At 40.3% G+C, this 20,377-nt stretch overlaps 1 protein-coding gene across 1 annotated transcript in view; it reads right to left on the bottom strand.

Moving 5' to 3' along the window:
- CDH17 (cadherin 17) overlaps positions 1–20,377 on the bottom strand; it is a 74,790-nt gene that overhangs the window by 35,467 nt on the left and 18,946 nt on the right. Inside the window, exons 3-6 of the mRNA XM_063451245.1 lie at positions 20,255–20,338; positions 11,710–11,847; positions 9,462–9,600; positions 4,085–4,243 (exon numbers count right to left, since the gene is read on the bottom strand). Coding sequence (XP_063307315.1) covers positions 4,085–4,243; positions 9,462–9,600; positions 11,710–11,847; positions 20,255–20,338 — 520 coding nt within the window. The remainder of the gene's footprint in view (positions 1–4,084; positions 4,244–9,461; positions 9,601–11,709; positions 11,848–20,254; positions 20,339–20,377) is intronic.

The raw sequence follows: 20,377 nt of genomic DNA, 5'->3' as shown, positions 1-20,377 counted from the left end.
AATTGGTGAACAAAATGCAGACATTATCCTGTCCTGACCTTAATCCTTTCCGTTTACACAAACATCCAATTTATTTAATGTAACCCAGAAAAAAAAAAGGCTAAGCCCGTAGAAATCTGACGCACGTGTGTATTATTCTGCTATCTTGAATAAACTGAATGACTGTGACATCAGATTAACCGTTTGATTTTACAGTAATTTCAAAACATTCACATCACAGTGTTTAAAGTTCAGGTCATTCTTTATGGCCATTTAAATTTACAAAATATACTAGCTGGAAAAATAGTGTCTCATCTATTAGAATTACTTCTTGCAATAACTATGATAGATGCAAAACATAAAGCAAATAGCATTACATCTCCTAAAGATATGTAGTTTATGGAAAATTAGTAAATAGACACAATTCATATGTCGCTGTCTCATTATATTGAATATGTCCAATTGCATAATGGCTAATGTGATAAAAACTTTTGTACTATTACACACTTTCTAAAAGGGAAACTATTCTTTTCCATAGGTTTTTAATATTCTGCTTACTTATCCCCTACAGTTCACAAATATAGTTTTATGTTGTGTGAAAAGTAAATTAAATGCAGAAATTCTCATCTCTTTATCCTCCTAGTCCATACAATCCATCTCATTCAGCATAGAGAAACCATATTACAAAGAAGAGAAATGAATCTGGGGTTGGGGTCAGTTTTTTCCCCAGTATCGTCTGTATGAGGCTAGAAATGCGCCTCCAGTAGGTTTGTATTTCTGGGCAGGACCACCAGATGTGTGATGCTGTGCCTGAGGGGTGATGGCATCTCCAACATTGATCAGAGGATTGGGGGAATATGGCTCTTAGTCTCGCTGGTGTATAACACCATCTAACTATTCTTTTATAGTTACTCTCTTGGGTCTCTGTGTTTCTAGAGGTTTTGTGAATATTTCTAAAGATTTTGTGCCACCTATCAGGTGGTATGGTGATATTGAGCTCCGATTCCCATGCAGAAGTGAAGGCCTGAGGGTGTTTGGGCTGTATGGAGAGAAGGAGAGTGTACATGACAGAGATAAGCTTCTTTTTTAATATGTGCCCCTTGCAATATTTTTCAAAGGGTGTTAGTTCTCGGAGTGCCCTCTGAGCCAAGTGTCCTTTCTTTAAAAAGTGTGCCATTTGAATGTTTAAAAACATTTGCATTGCTGTGATATCAGTCTCCGGTAACAATTTGTGTAAAGGTTTGATTTAATTCCCTTCAATTACTGCCTCCACTGACAAGTATTGTGAGTTATGATATTGCTTATATATTTTCCCATCTGCTCCAGGAGGGAACAAGGGGTTGTAAGTGATTGGATACAGAGGTGAGGGGTAGGGGGAGATGTCCTGATGTGAACGTAAGTGCGCCCATAGTCTGAGCGTGGGGGTGATGGTAGGATGTGTGCCATGGTGTAGTAGGATTGTGTAGATCGGGGTTCTGAAATAGGTGGCTTCCGGTTTCACCCATTGCTTATCTGAGTGTGGTTTGCACCATTCGTATACTCTAGTGAGCAGAGTTGCTTTGTGGTATAATTCCACATCCGGGAGGCCGAGCCCCCCCTCATCTTTTGGTCTTTTAAGAAGGGAAAAGGATAATCAGGGTTTCTTATTGGCCCATATGTAGGTGGTGAATAACTTGTGGAGGGTATTGAAAAAGTGTTTGGGCAGGTAGATGGGTAGGACTTGCAGTAAATAAAGGATGCGGGGTAGCACATTCATTTTTAGAATGCTTATTCGGCAAAACCATCCGAAATGGGGCATGTTCCAAGACTTAAGGTCCGTAGTTTTTGTTTGGATCAGTTTGGGGAAGTTGAGATCGTATATCTGAGAGATGTCATTTGGTATGTGTACCCCTAGGTATTTAAGTGACCCCTTTGCCCAAGTAAATGGATAATCCTGTCGTAGTTGTTCTGCAGTTTGTGAAGGAAGTGTGATCGGGAGGATTTCACATTTGTTAAGTTTGCCTGAAAGTTAGAAAGTTTACTGTATAATGTAATTTCCCTCATGATATGTGGTAAAGAAATGGAGGGATGTGTGATTGTGAAGAGCATATCATCTGCAAATGCGGCTAAATTGTGGATTGTGTTTCCTACTTGGATCCCATGTATGTGCGGATTCTCTCTGATGCCCTGTAAGAATGGTTCCAGGACCAGTACAAATAGCAAAGGCGACAGAGGGCACCCTTGTCTTGTGCCATTGGAGATTCGTACCGGGTCTGATAATTGGCCATTGATGCGGATGTGTGCTGTGGGTTTGGAATAAACAGCTTCCAGCCACTTCATCCAATTGGGACCAAATCCCATATGTTGAAGTGTGAGCCTCATCAGGGTCCAGTCTACCCTGTCGAACGCTTTCTCGGCGTCAATCGACAGGAGTAGGCTGGTGTCTCCCGAGCGCTTTGCGTGGTGTATGAGGTTTAGGATCTTGGTTGTGTTATGCTTAGCCTCCCTCCCCGAAACAAATCCCGACTGGTCTGGGTGAATCAAATCCTGGAGGATTGGGCATAAGCGATTGGATAAAATTTTGGTGAATTTCTTTCATCTTCCTTCTCCCACCACCAAACTTTCCCAAAGAAAAAACTCAACTACTTCTACATTTGATAACAGCGACAAACCAATTGATCCCTATATACTGGAAAAAAATCAAACCCGCTGCCCATAAGAGATTGGATCCATAGAGTGGAAACCACTAGGAATATGGAAGAAATTTGCTACTCCCTCTCAGACAGATACCACTCTTACACAACTATCTGATCCTGGTTCTGCACGTACCTTCAGCATTTCCCATGAGGGGGGATCCCACACGCATGCTTGGGCAAGTCGCAATAGCATGGGCAAGCTAACCGAAGGGGAAAACTTCCAACATACACTTCATACCATTCTACCAGGGTTATCTTTGTTCTTTGTTTTTGTATTTACTTAAACACATCTTGTTTCACAAACCATACAGACAATTATCAACAAATTCTTGTTTTCTATGTATTTGACGCATATAGATAATTGTTACTTCTCAATATTCTATGTATACAAAACAGTGATATCTGTACCATGACTTTATGCAAATAAAACATAAAAAAAAAGAAGAGAAATGATACAATGTTTCAATTTATCATCCCTCATTTGCAATTTATGCCCTGTCTGTGCCTGGACTGAACAGGATTGTCCTGCTATTTGCTAAATGTTTAATAAAAATTCAAAAGAAAAAGGAGCATCGCAGAAAAAAAAGGTTAGCCCAAGTTATCAGTGATTTAATAATAACAAATAATAATAATAACAAAGTATTTAACCAGGAAATGTACATTCAGATTGCTCTGGTTTCCAAGTATGTCCTGAGAATATTACTTTTGCCCAACATCCAGGGGATGTTACTATTACCCAATTTAATGGTATTTTATTCATGATATGATTTCCAAAAAACGTTGTTGACTTATACAAATCCTGCATTGGGCTTTTTTTTGTGCTAAATCCTCACAGTAAGGTATAATATGTAGACGTTCTCACCACATCTCCCATATTCCCCCATGAGGTCTTTTAGAGTACACCATGGCAGGGGGTACTCCTCTATGAGAAGCATTTGATTGGACCTCAGAGAGGGAAGCAGTGACGCATTGTGATGACAGATGAGGAGTGGAAACAATCAGGGATAACTTGGCCGAGCCCTGGATTCAAGGTAAATTTTAACTTTATTTAATAGGGCTTTCAATCATCTGGCAAGTGTGCAATGGGGCATTATAAGTACAGAAAGCAAACAAGTGAAAAGGGGAGTACCCCTTTAATAACATTTTTTTAAATAATACCTCGAAGAATATGATATTATTTTGATTGCAACATTTTTCCAAGCTGAAGCCCCCCCCCCCCCCCCCCAAAAAAAAATAGTGTTTATACACAGTAAGAGGAAGAGTAGCATGTGTGCTGGTTGTACGACGTTCAGTCTTGTGTTATTTGGTTTTGTTTTTTTTATCAATGAAATGCTTCCTTTTGCAGCCTAAGCAAGAGGGCCAGCTGTTGGCTAAGCTCATGTTAATCTGTAAAGAGCTTATTTTAGTTTAATTGATTACTTGATACATACCGTTTAGTGTGGTGGAGATTGTCCCAGTCTTGTTGTTAATCTGGAAAAGCATGACTTTATATGGGTCTGGTATCTGGTGCGTGATTTTATAAACTAGCTGCCCATTCGGCGTCTCAGGGTCATCAGCATCCGTGGCATAAACCGTGACAATTTGTTTTCCTATTTTGGAGAGACAGAACCAAAATAATTAAAAGACTGCGTAGTAATAAAACATTTATGTGTATTTACTTTCTTTTTACTATATGGTTACTAGTGATGTCCCGAACGGTTCGCTGGCGAATAGTTCCTGGCGAACATAGCTTGTTCGCGTTCGCCACAGATGGCGAACATATGCGATGTTCGGTCCGCCTCCTATTCGTCATCATTGAGTAAACTTTGACCCTGTACCTCACAGTCAGCAGACACATTCCAGCCAATCAGCAGCAGACCTTCCCTCCCAGACCCTCCCACCTCCTAGACAGCATACAATTTAGATTAATTCTGAAGCTGCATTCTTTTTTTTTTGTATTCTTTTTTTTGTGTGTTTGTGTTTATTATACATTATCCTCCATATCCAGTAACCTGTGTTTATTATACATTATCCCCCATAGCCAGTAACCTGTGTTTATTATACATTATCCTCCATAGCCAGTAACCTGTGTTTATTATACATTATCCTCCCCATGGCCAGTAACCTGTGTTTATTATACATTATCCCCCCATAGCCAGTAACCTGTGTTTATTATACATTATCCTCCCCATAGCCAGTAACCTGTGCTTTTTATACATTATCTCCCCCATAGCCAGTAACCTGTGTTTATTATACATTATCCCTCCCATAGCCAGTAACCTGTGTTTATTATACATTATACCCCCATAGCCAGTAACCTGTGTTTATTATACATTATCCCCCATAGTCATTTATCGTTGGACCTAGGCAGCATGATGTCTTAGGCCGACCCAGAGAGTGAGTGAGTGAAACATATTAGTAATATATGTAAATCGGGTTCATGCAAAGAGGGTGAAAAGGTATTAAAGAAAAACACACTTATTGCATCAAATTTACAAAGCCAAACTTTTAAAAGCTTTCCTCATTTCTTTCTCGGGATGAGGAATATATCGGTTGTAGACTGAGGATTTCCATCCTCCCAATCTTTTAATAATATGCACTGGAGTGTCAGTGTTGAAGGAGACCGAAGCTGCCCCTATTCTAAATGAAAGACCCGAGACATGGATACAACCCAATCTTAGGAGTAGTGTTCTGATGTAGAAGATGGATTTAGCCGTAGTCAGAGGGATTCAGTGAGAGTAGTGGTGAAATGTGTGTGGCATGACTTAGTGTGGGTAAGTAAGAGTCAAGTATTTTAACTGGGCACTAGTTCTAGGTGGGATAAAGTGGTATAGCGGATGGATGAGTAGTTTGGTTCGTTTTAGAGGTTTGTAGAGAAAGTATATAGTGATCATGATTTTTAGCGATATCCAATATTTTTAAGGTGGTCTCAAACAAACATAAAATGCTATATAAAATTTGTGGGAATATCGAATAGTCGTGTACAGTAAATCAGAGAGGGCTCAGAATATCGAACCATCGAAAGGTAACCTGGATGAAGTAGGGGGTCTATCTGTTTTATTAAATACGCGGTAATATGCTTTTAATGGGATAGGACATTAGGAAAGGTGTGTGATTGGGATAAGTGGTTGTGGCTGTATTTACCTTATCCTGGGACCGACCTGGCTCCTAAGCTTGAGCCGCGCGTGGCTGGATCACTCCTGCCTCCACACGAGCCGCATGCAGCTTAATCTCCTCTTCTGACTTAGCCGTGTTCACTGACCGCAGTGATCGGTCACGTGGCCCGCCTAGCACTAGGAGCATGGCTCGAGTCACGAGCTCGCTCTTAAAGGGGCAGTGGGAGCCAAAAGTTGATTCAGGCTCCCATTGGCCCACGTAATTCCAGCACCCCCACACACAAACGTTTTGGGGGTGTAGGCATGACGTTGGCCAATCACTGGTGTAACAGTAGTGTACATAAAAAAAAAACTAGAAATTTGACTGTGAAATAATAGCAGTCATTTTCCTTCACACGTGTGCGTTTCAGGGCCTGCCAGGGCACAGTGTCACACCAGTGCAAAATTCATATCTGGTGTAACAGAAGTGTACATTTAAAAAAAAATACAGGGGGCTTGTTGTCACCTTTCGGGGACCCTTGGTGTTGTACGTGGCCGGGTGGAGGAAGAGACCTTCAATGACATCAGTGAGGACAAGGAACGGGACATGGCTAGCTTGGTATCCAACCTTGTGCAAATGGGGAGTTTGCGGTTGTGCAAATGGACTGTTTGCGGTTGTTTGCGGTGCGTTAAACAGGGAGTTTGGTCTGTCACTGTGAAGCGGGCGTAGCCCTTACACTACCTTATCGATACAACATCATACCTGATGTTTTAAAGCACGTTATTCCAAACAATTTAGGAATGTTAGATGATTTATGCCCTTTATGGATTAAAACCAGACTCTGCATCAACTATGTAATTTTCCATGGGAGTTTTGCCATGGATCCCCCTCCGGCATGCCACAGTCCAGGTGTTAGTCCCCTTGAAACAACTTTTCCATCACTATTGTGGCCAGAAAGAGTCCCTGTGGGTTTTAAAATTCGCCTGCCTATTGAAGTCTATGGCGGTTCACCCGTTCGCGAACATTTGCTGAAGTTCGCCGTTTGCGAACGGAAAATTTGATGTTCGCGACATCACTAATGGTTACATATGGGGGGCAGAGCTTGCCAAGCATCCTGACCAGACGCCATTTCCCAAAGCTCCCAACACCAAAACCCAATCCTAAGGATTGAGGCGGAAACAAGCCCAATCTGCACCCCACAATACCACCATTGAAATCGGGAAGCCGAGGAGCATCGATAGATGCCTTTTTTTCAGCCACAAAAGTCGGCACGACGGAAGCACAGAACCGCGGCCTACCCCACGCTGTTAGGCCTCGAGAGCTTCCTGGGCGGCATCGGAACGATCAGCGCAGGAACACCCCATACCTCAACCTGGTCTGCCTCACCGACCACCATGTCGGGCATGGGCCGGCGCTCCCAAAAGTCACACACTCCGGCGGAGGGCAGAGACATTGGAGCCATGCTCCAGAAAAAGTCACAGCCTAGGCCCTCTGTCGCAAATGGAAACCCCGACAAGGACCGGAGCGCGGCGCCACAACACAGGCCGCGACACTCACCAACACCTCCGGCTGAATCTCCGGAATCATCCGACGACTCCGCAACGACCACCAAGAAGGACCTAAAACTAATGCTGGCCACAAAATGCTGGCGGCTGATTCGGCCATCCTCAAAAAAGAAGTGAGAGCAGTGTCGGAAAGAGTCCGAACAAATGAAGCCACCTTAACAGAGGTACAGACCCAGCTCACGGAGATGGCAGACTCCATAAAAGCACTGCAAAATCAGCAACAGTCCACCTCTCTTAAGCTTGCCACCCTGGAGGACCGCCAAAGACGCACTCATATTAAGATAAGGGGCATTCCTGCAACAATAACAGCAGAGGAACTGCCTCATTACGTTAGGAGGTTACTGGCCACGATTCTGCCACATGCAACGGCCAAGAAAATAGCCATTGACAGTGTATATCGCCTCCCGAATCCCCCTCACCTACGGTCTACCACGGGGCGAGATGTTATCCTCCGCTGCACCTCCCTACCTGACAAACTCCAAATACTTGCAGCGCTAAAGAACAAAACGCCACTTACCTTCGAAAACTCAAACCTGACCTTCTTCCAAGACCTGACAAGATCCACGCTCATGCTCCGCAAATCATTCAAACTGGTCACGACACTGCTACAAACCGCAGGGCTGACCTACCGCTGGGGATGGAACGGCTCTCTATCAGTGTCACAAGACGGAAAGACACACACGATACCGTCTATGTTAGAGGCGGCAACCCTCCTGGAAACCCTGGGGCTGACACCCGCGGATACACCTGCTACTGAAGGAACAACTGCGGCAAGATGGGACCCGGCCTCCATACAACCGTTCGTCCCCAGAGCAGTGAACCAACGAGAGACTGATACCCCCGAATGAAGAGCCCAGATAGGACATTTGAAACCACACTACCACTGAAAGTTTCCACTTTTGTTTGTTTCACTACATGTCCATCATATACTCACCTACCTAAGCTCCACTGGGCACAGGCTTAGAACACGATCATGCCGGCAAGACGACAGACACCAGAACCGCACTAAGCGATGGAAAATAATACTCTCCCCCCTCCCCCCCCGTAGCCTCCCTGGTCAGGGGCTTCAAACCCGCTTGCATACCCTAGACCACACAAAACACAAACCAGGCTTATGGGCCCAGATCTTGCACACTATGCAAACGCTCACATAACTTGAGATATCTCGAAACCATTTATATTTTATCAAACCCGCGCACACGAGTACCGGCAGATCAAGGGAATAAATCATAACATACAACTCTCAGGCACGCAACCCCCAACTGCCCATCCCACCCTCGTGAAGCACCTCAGCATTAACACACTCATTATCAGTCTCTTGTCTAGAGATCAACGCACCATTACAACCCGCACTTAGCACCTAGACAGACTGCCTCCACACAACATTGTACAATAGTACACTTGACACAGCTTGTTACACCTTAAAAAATTGTGCTTATGTTATCATGTTTTATGCCTTTGTATCCAATGTACTTGCACTGGCTGTTGTGGCCACGCAAGATGCTCTGTTAAGAACTGCACGCAAAAATAAAGAATTAAAAAAAACAAAAAAAAACTAATGGTTACATATATACATTGTTCGACTATCTCTCTTTATCTCACTTAGGTAGCTACTTTGGTCTAAAATTTGCAATCCCTTCATGACTTACTAACTAGTGCAGTTAACAGACCTTAAATAGCAATGAGTTGACAATAGTACTGCAAAATGTAGGCAAAAATACAGGTGAGCCAATTGGAGTTGAGACCAGGGGTGTCTTTAACGCAGGGCAAACGGAGCAGCTGCCCCGGGCTTAAGTACTCTGGGGGTGGGGGGGGGGGGGGCAAAGCAGCTGCCCTGTTTGCCCTCTACACACAACAATTTATTTTGGAATTGCCGATTCTAAAATAAATTGTTGGGGGCACCGGGCTGCACACTAAGGGGGCCCATAGGGTGGCCCATGCACTTAGAGCTACCTGGTGGGCATGTTTCCGGAGGGGCCCTGTCAGGCGCTGTGGCCCTTTAACAGCGCAACCGGACCCCTTGCTTTTCGGCAGCATGGGAGGAAATGACTGGAATGTCTGAACACTGTTGCAAGTATTGCTCTGTTGATGTTCACACATTCTCTATGATGTTTTAATCATCTTATTCACACCTGCTTGTTCGTTTATTCTTGCTTATCTACATTACCTGGCCTTGATTGTTCCCGGATTTCACCAGAATATTCAGTCTGGTTGAATGCTGGCAGATTGTCATTGATATCCTCAACAATAATATCAACAGAGAATGGCCCTTCAACGAGATGTCCTGCGGCATTTAGTGTTTTAACCTAAAATGCAATATAATAATACAACTTCTGTTACATCCTCACATTCTGCAACATAATTCTGACTTAAAGGACAACTGCATTTCCAGTTCCCACTTCTTGTAGTCTGAAAGTTTAATACATGTGATAAAACATAAAAAAAGTTAAAATGTATATTGAATTTTTGTTTCTTATAAAAATGTAATTTATAATATCTGACTAAGCAGCCATGTTGGGTCATGTTCTAGTGTTATCTGACTGACTGCTGCTCAGCCTAACTTGCCTGCTGCTGTGATTGCTCTGTGTGAACCTGCAGCAACAGGCAAGTTAGGTTGAGCAGACATTGGTCAGCTAACAGTAAAGTCTTACCTAACAAAAAAAAACAATATACACGATTTTAAAAAACATAACGTTTCATAAAAAAATGTCATAAACTTTTACAAATCATGAAATTAAAATTTGGTATCAGTTGTGGTTTAATAAAAAAAAATGCAACCACACTGAAGGTGAGGTTAATTGTAATCTTACCTTATTATTTAGGTTTACTTGAGACAAGTTTATCTAAACAGCCTTACAGTGTAATAGTGCAACAGGAAGTCAGCACAGATCTATAAAACATAAACTATAGCTCTCGTAAACAATTCTAGTACTGAGAATTTGGCTGCATTTTGCCTTAGTACCTAGTCTCATCCTAGGCCAAAAATGACTCTAATTGTGTGAAGGAAAAGATGCATCTATTTGGTTCTGTTTAATTATTTGTAAGCTATACTCTTATTTTATATGGGTGTTTTTTTTTTGTAGTTTTCTATATGTTGAAATTCCAATCATGTTATTGGAATGAAAGAAGGAGTAAGTATTGTTACATTTATTAGCTAAAGTTATGGGGACCTGGAGTTCATCAAGTGGGCCTTCTTAACCTCTTCATATTAAGAGCAGTACATGCCTCCCAACTGTCCTGCTTTTTGCAGGACAGTCCCGATTATGTGGTGCTGACCTGCTGTTCTGCTTTAGTTCCACGGTGTCCTGCATTTCAGTACCCCAGTATTTCAGTATTTCGGAAACGTTGTTGCATGTCTCCTCCTTTCTGCTTACATTGTGTATGCTGACTGCCAGGTGCTAATTACATAACAATGATTGATAATGAGCCAATTTGGAGACTCCCAGATATAAGAATATGAGCTATATATTTCTATTTTTCATTTTAATGTAAGGCTTTGCCTTGATGGAACTGGATAATTATGACATTTTCTAAATGTTACTTCTAATCTAAACAAATATGTGTGCATCTCATGAAAAAAGGTTAACACACGTTATAGGTGATTATCAATGTTTTTATTCAATGGCGTGATTTCCAGAAAAGTGACAGATCCTCTTTAAGCAAAAACTCACAATATGATTAAAAATTCAAATTAAGAAAATACTGATTAATGTATATATTCCTTGCACTGTATTTATATATGGCTTCGGTTGTCTTGTTTGCGCAAAGGAAAACGTGTTAAAGGAACACTATAGTCACCTAAATTACTTTAGCTAAATAAAGCCGTTTTAGTGTATAGATCATTCCCCTGCAATTTCACTGCCATTTAGGAGTTATATAACTTTGTTTCTGTTTATGCAGCCCTAGCCACACCTCCCCTGGCTATGATTGACAGAGCCTGCATGAAAAAAAAAATGTTTTCACTTTCAAACAGATGTAATTTACCTTAAATAATTGTATCTTAATCTCTAAATTGAACTTTAGTTACACACATGAGGCTCTTGCAGGGTCTAGCGAGCTATTAACATAGCAGGGGATCAGAAAATCTTAATTAAACAGAACTTGCAATAAAGAAAGCCTAAATAGGGCTCTCTTTACAGGAAGTGTTTATGGAAGGCTGTGCAAGTCACATGCAGGGAGGTGTGACTAGGGTTCATAAACAAAGGGATTTAACTCCTACATGGCAGAGGATTGAGCAGTGAGGCTGCATGGGGCATGTTCTATACACCAAAACTGCTTCATTAAGCTAAAGTTGTTCAGGTGACTATAGTGTCCCTTTAAACAATAAGGCTAAAAGTACATTCATGTATTTACAAACCACATTTACTGCTTAATTCAGTGTGAGGTTTTCATGTTTTGTTTTATATTAATGTTACCTTTAGTTTGTACAATGCTTTGGTTTCACGGTCAAGGGGTTTTGTAGAACGGAGTAATCCTTGATTTAGAATTTCAAAAATACCTTCTACTTCTCCTTCTAAAGCAAACGAAACTGAGTTGGGGTTGGTTGCGTCAAACTGGATGTGAAAAGAATACATATATATTAAGATTCTCTTTTAAGTGCAGATTTATATCTTATACATGCATTGTCTAATGCAGGGGTGCCCAAAAGGTAGATCCCCACATGTTTTAAAACTACAACTTTAATAATGCCTTGTCATTCTAAAAGGATACAAAGACACACAATGCATCATGGGAGTTGTAGTTCTCCAACATTTGGGGATCTACCTTCTGGGCACCCCTGGTCTAAAGTTTTAACAGAAGTCACTTTTGGCATGATGGATATAGTGACAATATGCAAAGTTTGCACACAAAAAACTAAAACATAAATTCAACAAAATTGCTCTTTCAGTTATTATACAGTTTATATTGATACTGAAAAAAAATCACTTTCAAATTAGCATATTTTTTTTAAATATTAAAGTAGTTCTTCACCCTTTGAAATAGTTGCCTGATCAATATTACTTTATATTATAAGATTATGTAAATAATATTGAAAATTCTAACACTTTGTATTTTTCATTTGCTGCATTTCATAGTTAAGCGATTAAACCTTCTAACAAAATGATCGGGGTTGATTACTTGGGGGAATTAAAAGTTCATTTTGAATAAACTTGAATATTTAAAGGGAAACTAAAGTGTTTTCCTGGCACTATAGCTTCCCCCTTAGCCAAGGCCCCTTTATTATTATGTAATGCCTTTCCTATGGGGTTTTGGATGACACTGGATGTCCCCATGCAAGGAAAGTCACCTAACAGCCCGGAAGTCCCTCTAGTGGCTGTCTGGTAGACAGACACTAGAGGAGGAGTTACCTTGGTAGGTAATTATTGCAGTTTCTTAAAAGCTGCAGGGACAAAAGACCTAGGACAGTGCACCCAGACCACTTCAATAAGCTGAAGTGGTCTGGGTGCCTTGGGAACTATACAGTGATTTTTAGCTATTTGATTAGTAAAATATTATAAACGTATTAAAATATTTATCTGTTCCCCTCAAAACATAGACGTGTGCGCATTGAACAAAAATGGGTCCGTCTGAATTGATTCATCTGGAAAAAAATAAACTCTTTCAAGTAAGTCAGGTTTTCAACACGTGGCGTTTTGGTTCAGATTAATTCTGTCCATGGAATCATTTAAAGAAAAATGATTTTAATGGTCCAAAATAGAGCGAACATTGGCCAATTAGGTGTAATATGAGTACTATGAATCCAACACCGGCACTCCAAGCAGAACTGCAAAGCAAATAATATGTATATATTTTTTGGTAGGCACATTTTTAGACCATGTTGTTCACAGGTCAAGTGAAAAAAGTGACTAATTGAAAAAAAAGCGTAACATTAAAAAAAATCTACCGGTATATATATTATATATTTACGAAATGTAAATCGATATATATTTATTAAAAGTATAGTATAATATATATATATATATATATATATTTCTGCTCCTCCTTTCTTTCCTCTCTGATGGTCACTTCTCATTTATTGCTGTCCTCTGACCATTGAGCATCAATCGCGTCTTGCACCTACGCACACGATTATGTGTTCACATTTGCACTTATTGTGTCTTGCACCTTTATGCATGTGATTATGTGTTCACATTTTGCACTTTATAATCCATTATGTATTTTTTGCATATGATGTTTGTGTTTACATTCTGTACGTGCCCGTTTTTATGTGCACAAATATTGCCCTTTATCATATGTGCTCATTTTTGCACATTATGTACATGGTTTATGTGCTTTCAGTTTGCAATTTATGTATGTGCCCTATGTGCTCACGTTAGACACTTTATGCTATTGGTCGGTGTGTTGCAGATTGTATATTTAGAAAACTGGGCAGACTAGATGGGCCGAATGGTTCTTATCTGCCGTCACATTCTATGTTTCTATGTTTCTATGTATTTTGTGTGTATGGTAGACATAATTTGCTGAATTGATGTATGCAATACAAAAAAATGTTCTTTCTCATATATATTGTTACGGATTAGGATTTGTTTTTGCACTAGATGTATTAACTGTATGGTAGTTTGGCACACTTATTGCACAGGTATGGCGTTTGTTTTATGGGATAGGTATCTTACTTGGATTAAGGGCTATGGGTTGTATTGCTGAATTTGCATGTGTTGGCACTATTGTGTAATGTTAATGTCTTACTAGGTTGTTGAAAACTTCTTATCAATGAAAAATGATTGTAATTCTTAAGTACTAGAGGAGCTTTGGTGTGAGGATAGTGTTTTTATTAATTGCTGCTACATTTCTGATCAGAGGCCACCTGTGTTTCATTGTCCTTGTATGCACATTGTACGGTGAAAATAAAGTTGAGTCTGAATATTTATAATACGTTTTTTGGGGGGCACCGTGGATGTAAAACAGAATAATAAACAAACAAATCAGCGTGTTCATTCCTTTTTTCATTTGTTTCGTGATTGAGCCATATGAAATTCGTGGTTATGATATTCGGGCAAATCAGTGATCACTCAAAATTTGGATGAAATTAGATTCTTTTGAAACAAATGCACAACTCTAATAATGACAATTTGCTAGTATTGCTATTGCTAAATAGGCAGTCTCCTCTTCGTGATGTGCAGTTCATATAGTTTGTCTTGCATAATGTGAAACAGTCAGGCAGACGGCCTCTAGAGCCACACTTCCTCTTTACAGCCTTCGAATATCAGATGTTTTCATGTTAGTTGTCATCACATACAGCAAGACAATATCAAACACTTCCAATGTTTTTTACAGAGAAATATTAGATTCAGTGCTTCTCTATGAGAAGCATCTTATTGGTGGTCTCAATACTTCTAGCCTAGAAAATTAGCATTTCTTTGAGGACTTGCATTTACATTCTTTAATAATATCGTGCGTGAAAGTTATTGAAGCAAAACTTATTACTAGAATATGTCCAAAGTTGCAAAAGATCTGCATAATTCTATACTTATTAATCCAAGCATGTTTTAAGATACTTCAATGCTTCTTCAATTATATTGCTTTCTATTCCCACTATTTGCACTTCAGGTTTCTGTGGACTACTACTCTCATTATGCTCAAAACTTGGCTGAGCTTGATTGGCATGCCAGGTACATTGGACTTTAACCTCCATGATGTCTCAGTTTGGCACTAGCTCAGCAGAATGGGAGTTGTAGTCCAAAGTAAACAAGCAACTGCTGCATTGCGTCTTCTGGGAAACTTTATTTTTTTCATTATGTTGATCCACGTAATGCAGTTGATGAGCCCGATGAGAGCTGCAGTATTGAGCAACCTTTATTTTGTTTGTAAGACTGTGGAGTAGTCATGATTGCTAACCGAAGAAGCCTGGATTTATGGCGAAACGCGTTTTGACACTTTTTAATTGTAACTGTTATTGCACCTTTGTCGTTTTATATATGTAAGTATTGGTAAATATTTTATTATATTATATTATAGCATATTTTAACAGTATCCAGCACTTGCACTCCACTAGGAAACAGTTGTGGGTAGTGTCACCCCACAAGTGACACCAAGTGTGTATATCTACAGCCAGCGACATTTTGGCTCTAGCCCATGTGAGTACATCCTGCTTTTATGAACTTCCTCAAGTGACTCACACAATCTGCACTATTATTGCATTTTGTCTTTTTCATATTTTTTTGCGTGTGGTGTATTGAAAGAAAGGTGTGTTGCTACCTACAAAGGCAAACCTACAAGAATATTTAGCCTTACTATCACCAGGCTCCACTTCATGTGAGTTTTCCATGTTACTCTCCTGCATTTATAATTATTATACCATCTGCTCTATGTTCTATTAAATGTGTTTTTTTACATGTGCTGTTCCCTTAAATGCCTATACAATATTTTGAGCAAAGTTTAAGCACTCCACTATATACACAAGTGTTTTCATTTATTTGGTCAAAGGGACACAATATTCACAACAACAACTACAGCTTATTGTATTTGTTCTGGTGAGTATAATCAGTCCCTGCAGGCTTTTTGCAGTAAACACTGTCTTTACATCCCAGGGATACCTCCACTAACCACTCCCCAGATGGCTACTAGAGATGCTTCATGGGGCAGTGCTGCACAATGTGCAGTACTACCATTCAGTGTCTCCACCCTCTGCATGCAGACACTGAACTTTCCTCATAGAGATGCATTGATTCATCTGATTGGCCAGGGCTGTGTTTGACTTGTGTTGGCGCTGCCCCTGATCTGCCTTATTGGTAGTCTCAGCCAATCCAATGGGAAAGCATTGTGACTGGCTCAGAGAATCACTTTTGATGATGTCAGCAAAGCAGGCAGATCGGGGCAGATCCAGCAGCTGCAGACTTAAACAAAAGTAAGATATTACTATATTTAGGGGGACCAAGTGGGCTATATTTAGGGTGGGCCAGGTGGGCTATATTTAGGGTGGGCCAGGTGGGCTAGATTGTGTTTTTAACACTATATTGTCAGGAATACATGGTTGTGTTCCTGACCCTACAGTGTTCCTTTAATATTGAGTATTTTGGTGAGGGGAGTAAGGTTAACCCCACATGAGCGTGTTAAGCTGCTATTCAGTGGCTTATTATTGAAGCACCTTTTTTTGCATACTACACTTTTTGTCTTATTTATTCACTTTTATTTAGATACATGTATTTATTAATAATTTTTTTTTTTTTTTACGTTTTTGCTTTTTGTGAAAATCCCTATCACATATAGTAAGCATGAGCTTTGCAAAGAATTAGAAGCTACTCATTCTAGAGTCTGTTAGTCGTGTTAGTCGTGTCACTCCAGGCACCAGCACAACCTAAGCGTGATTGATAGGTTTTTGCCGCATACTATATTTTCCTCCAAATTTATCTGTTTAGTTTTACACATTTTACCAGTGCAGTTAAATCATACACTTTTACACACTTCTATTCTATTTTACCGTGGTGTATTTGTACAGGGATATTTGAAAACCAAGATATAGTTAAAAGTGACGCTCATTAAGATTTTTTTTTTTTTTTGAGTTATTTGATTAAAGCCTCTTTAACAGATATATTATAACATTTAATTGCTGCATGCAGGTTATTAAAACTACCTGTTAGTTTTATTCATTTTTATATCTGATGAAGCAATTGCTTTGCCACGGAAGGAAATGGGCTGGTGGTGTGGGCAGCTGAGCAAACATGTATTCTGTCTGTTTACTCATTTCCCGCAGTTCAAAGCCATTTTTCATCGTTCATTTCTACCAGGGAACAGCACTATGGCACACCTACACATTATGAGGGCAATAAAAGGAAGGTTGGCATCAATGAGTTACACAAACTAAAGTATCTGCTTACTAATACTTTTTATCACTACGGGTCATAGGATTGCATAAATTGGATATTGCTCTCTGACCACATACTAAGTAGTCACCCAGAGTAGTCATATTACTGATACTAAGTAGTCACCCAAATTTTACACACTATCTCGTGACATTCTCCAAACATTATTGTCGACATTAAAATGGACATATATATCTTTTTGTCTGTGGATTTATATAATGTATAAAAGGGCAGGCTGTTTGCTTCTTTGCTTCTATGCATTGAGAAACACTTAAAGGGACACTATAGTCACCCAGACCACATTTAGCTCAATGAAGTGGTCTGGGTGTCAGGTCCCCCAGGTTTTAACCCTTCAGATGTAAACATAGTAGTTTCCGAGAAACTGCAATGTTTACATTGCAGGGTTAATCCAGCCTCTAGTGGCTGTCTTCCTGACAGATGCTAGAGGTACTTCTGCACCGGGCGTGCAGAACGTCCATAGGAAAGCATTGAGAAATGCTTTCCTATGGACTGTTTGAATGTGCGCGCGGATCTTGCCGCGCATGCGCATTCCGCTTCACTCGGGAGCTGATGTTGGCGGGGGAGGAGAGGTCACCAGGGCTGAGGGAGGGCGGCCCTAAAGGGTGGGGGGTTCTAAGGAGTATATAGTGTCAGGAAAACGAGTTTGTTTTCCTGACACTATAGTGATCCTTTAATTTATTCTATTTTGTGTAAATGCTTCAGAAGCCTAAGTTGCTTCTTTTACATCATCCATAGGAACGCCGCGCTCGCTGGGGATGGATGCACCGGCGGATCTGGCTGTGATCCGACACAACTTAGGTAAGTCTATTTTATTTTTTAAGTGACTGCAACGATCGGGTGCGGTCACGTGGTGTCGCCGACCGGGAGCCGTGACACTCACCGTGTTTCCCCGAAAATAAGACCTACCCCGAAAATAAGCCCTAGCTGAATTTTCGGGGTGGGCTGCAATATAAGCCCTACCCCGAAAATAAGACCTAGGCATTTTACCTTTGCGGCCCGGCGGGACTTCCTTCTTCTAGGAGGAGGAGGGGGTGGAGCGTTGCGGGCCGCGGCATCGCGCAGCGTGATGACGCTGTGCGCAGCGTGATGACGACGTGCGCAGCGCCGTCAGTCTGCCTTCACGGATCTTCAGCGGAAGGATCCATTCCGGGCGGTGAGGCACCCAGTGGTCGGACTCTTTGAATGGTGAGTAGATACCAGTATTTTATGTCTGGGACTTAATTAATTAAAGGGGGGGTGAATTAATTAAAGTGGGGGTGAATTAATTAAAGGGGTGAATTAATTAAAGGGGGTGAATTAATTAAAGGGGGGGTGGATTAATTAAAGGGGGTGGATTAATTAAAGGGGTGGTGGATTAATTAAAGGGGTGGTGGATTAATTAAAGGGGTGGTGGATTAATTAGAGGGGGTGGATTAATTAGAGGGGGGTGGATTAATTAGAGGGGGTGGATTAATTAGAGGGGGTGGATTAATTAAAGAGGGGGTGGATTAATTAAAGAGGGGGTGGATTAATTAGAGGGTGTGGATTAATTAGAGGGGGTGGATTTATTAAAGGGGGTGGCTTAATCAGAGGGGGTGGATTTATTAAAAGAGGGGTGGATTTATTAGAGGGGGTGGATTTATTACAGGGGGTGGATTTATTAAAGGGGGGTGGATTTATTAAAGGGGGGGTGGATTTATTAAAGGGGGGTGGATTTATTAAAGGGGGGTGGATTAATTAGAGGGGGGTGGATTAATTAAAGAGGGGGTGGATTAATTAAAGGGGTGGTGGATTAATTAGAGGGGGTGGATTAATTAAAGAGGGGGTGGATTAATTAAAGGGGTGGTGGATTAATTAGAGTGGGGTGGATTTATTAAAGGGGGTGGATTTATTAAAGGGGGTGGATTTATTAGAGGGGTGGATTAATTAGAGGGGGGTGGATTTATTAAAGGAGGGGTGGATTAATTAGAGGGGGTGGATTTATTAAAGGAGGGGTGGATTAATTAGAGGGGGGTGGATTTATTAAAGGGGGGGTGGATTTATTAAAGGGGGGGTGGATTAATTAAAGGGGGGGTTCAATGTACATACCGGTACCGTAAATAAATAAGCCCTACCCTGAAAATAAGCCCTAGTGTGTTTTTTGTGACTAAAATTAATATAAGACCCGGTCTTATTTTCGGAGAAACACGGTAGCGTATATAGAACACCCTTTAATTACCTATTATCTGCAATATTACTCTTTCAGTGTTTGTGGCTGACAGAGAATGTCATCTCCATTTCCACTGTGTAACAAAAGCCATCACATGAAATATATCATAACTACACGGTTTATATACTGCGGCAATATGGCATTATTTCCAGAAATCCCTTAGAATAAAGTACAAACAGTTTTTATACAAGTAATACAAAGAAAAAAAAATAGAACCTAAAAAATAAAAATATATTTACCATTTGAATATATATATTTGGAAAATAAGGAATCTGCAATCTCCTAAAAATGGTTCCAGTCATCACATAGGATGAGTGGAACTGCTCTCTAAAATTGGAACAGCCATACTGTGACTTCGAACAGTTTACACTCAGCTCATTCACTGCTGAATTAACTTGATTAGGTAAAATTATAGGTAGAACTTTTGTCCTCACATGTGGAGTCCTTGGCTTTTCTCTCTCTTCTGGGAGACGATAGCACACATTCTAAGCAATGTACAGTATATGTAGTGCACACAAAACGTGGACAAAATGTTGATTTCTAACCAGAACAGTCATAGAGTGGAGCTAAATGCTCCAATTCAATCTCTTTATCTAAAAAGATAATAAACTTTGAGAAGAAAGACTCCAGTATACAGCAATCAAAAAGAGAAATGTGTTCATACATACATCCCTCTCTAACATTTACCCATGGATATTCAGATATTATCTACAATATAGCAAAGAACATAAACAGGACACCAGCAAAATAGATCACAGATGGATTGCACATTGTATATATTCATTTTGTGCGGTAACAATAATTAGTGCAAGTAGCATTGTAAGAATAATAAGATTTGAAAGAAAAAATACATTATTATATTTAGTGTGTTCTGCAGATAAAGTGTTGATGATGATGATAACAACTGGATTCATTAATTGATTGAATGATACTTTAGAAAACAAACTTTACCTGAAATAGAGTTGTTGCTGGACCTTCAAGGGTTCTGATCACTCTGTCCATAAGGGGTCCATTGGGCTGTCCATTTACTAATGCCTGCATTTTAATACAAAAATATTAGTATGGAATCCAATA

Source organism: Pelobates fuscus, chromosome 4 (genome assembly GCF_036172605.1).
Source record: "Pelobates fuscus isolate aPelFus1 chromosome 4, aPelFus1.pri, whole genome shotgun sequence".
Lineage (NCBI taxonomy): Eukaryota > Metazoa > Chordata > Amphibia > Anura > Pelobatidae > Pelobates > Pelobates fuscus.
Note: the sequence above shows the minus strand (reverse complement) of the source record. Positions and strands in the feature narration are given on the sequence as shown.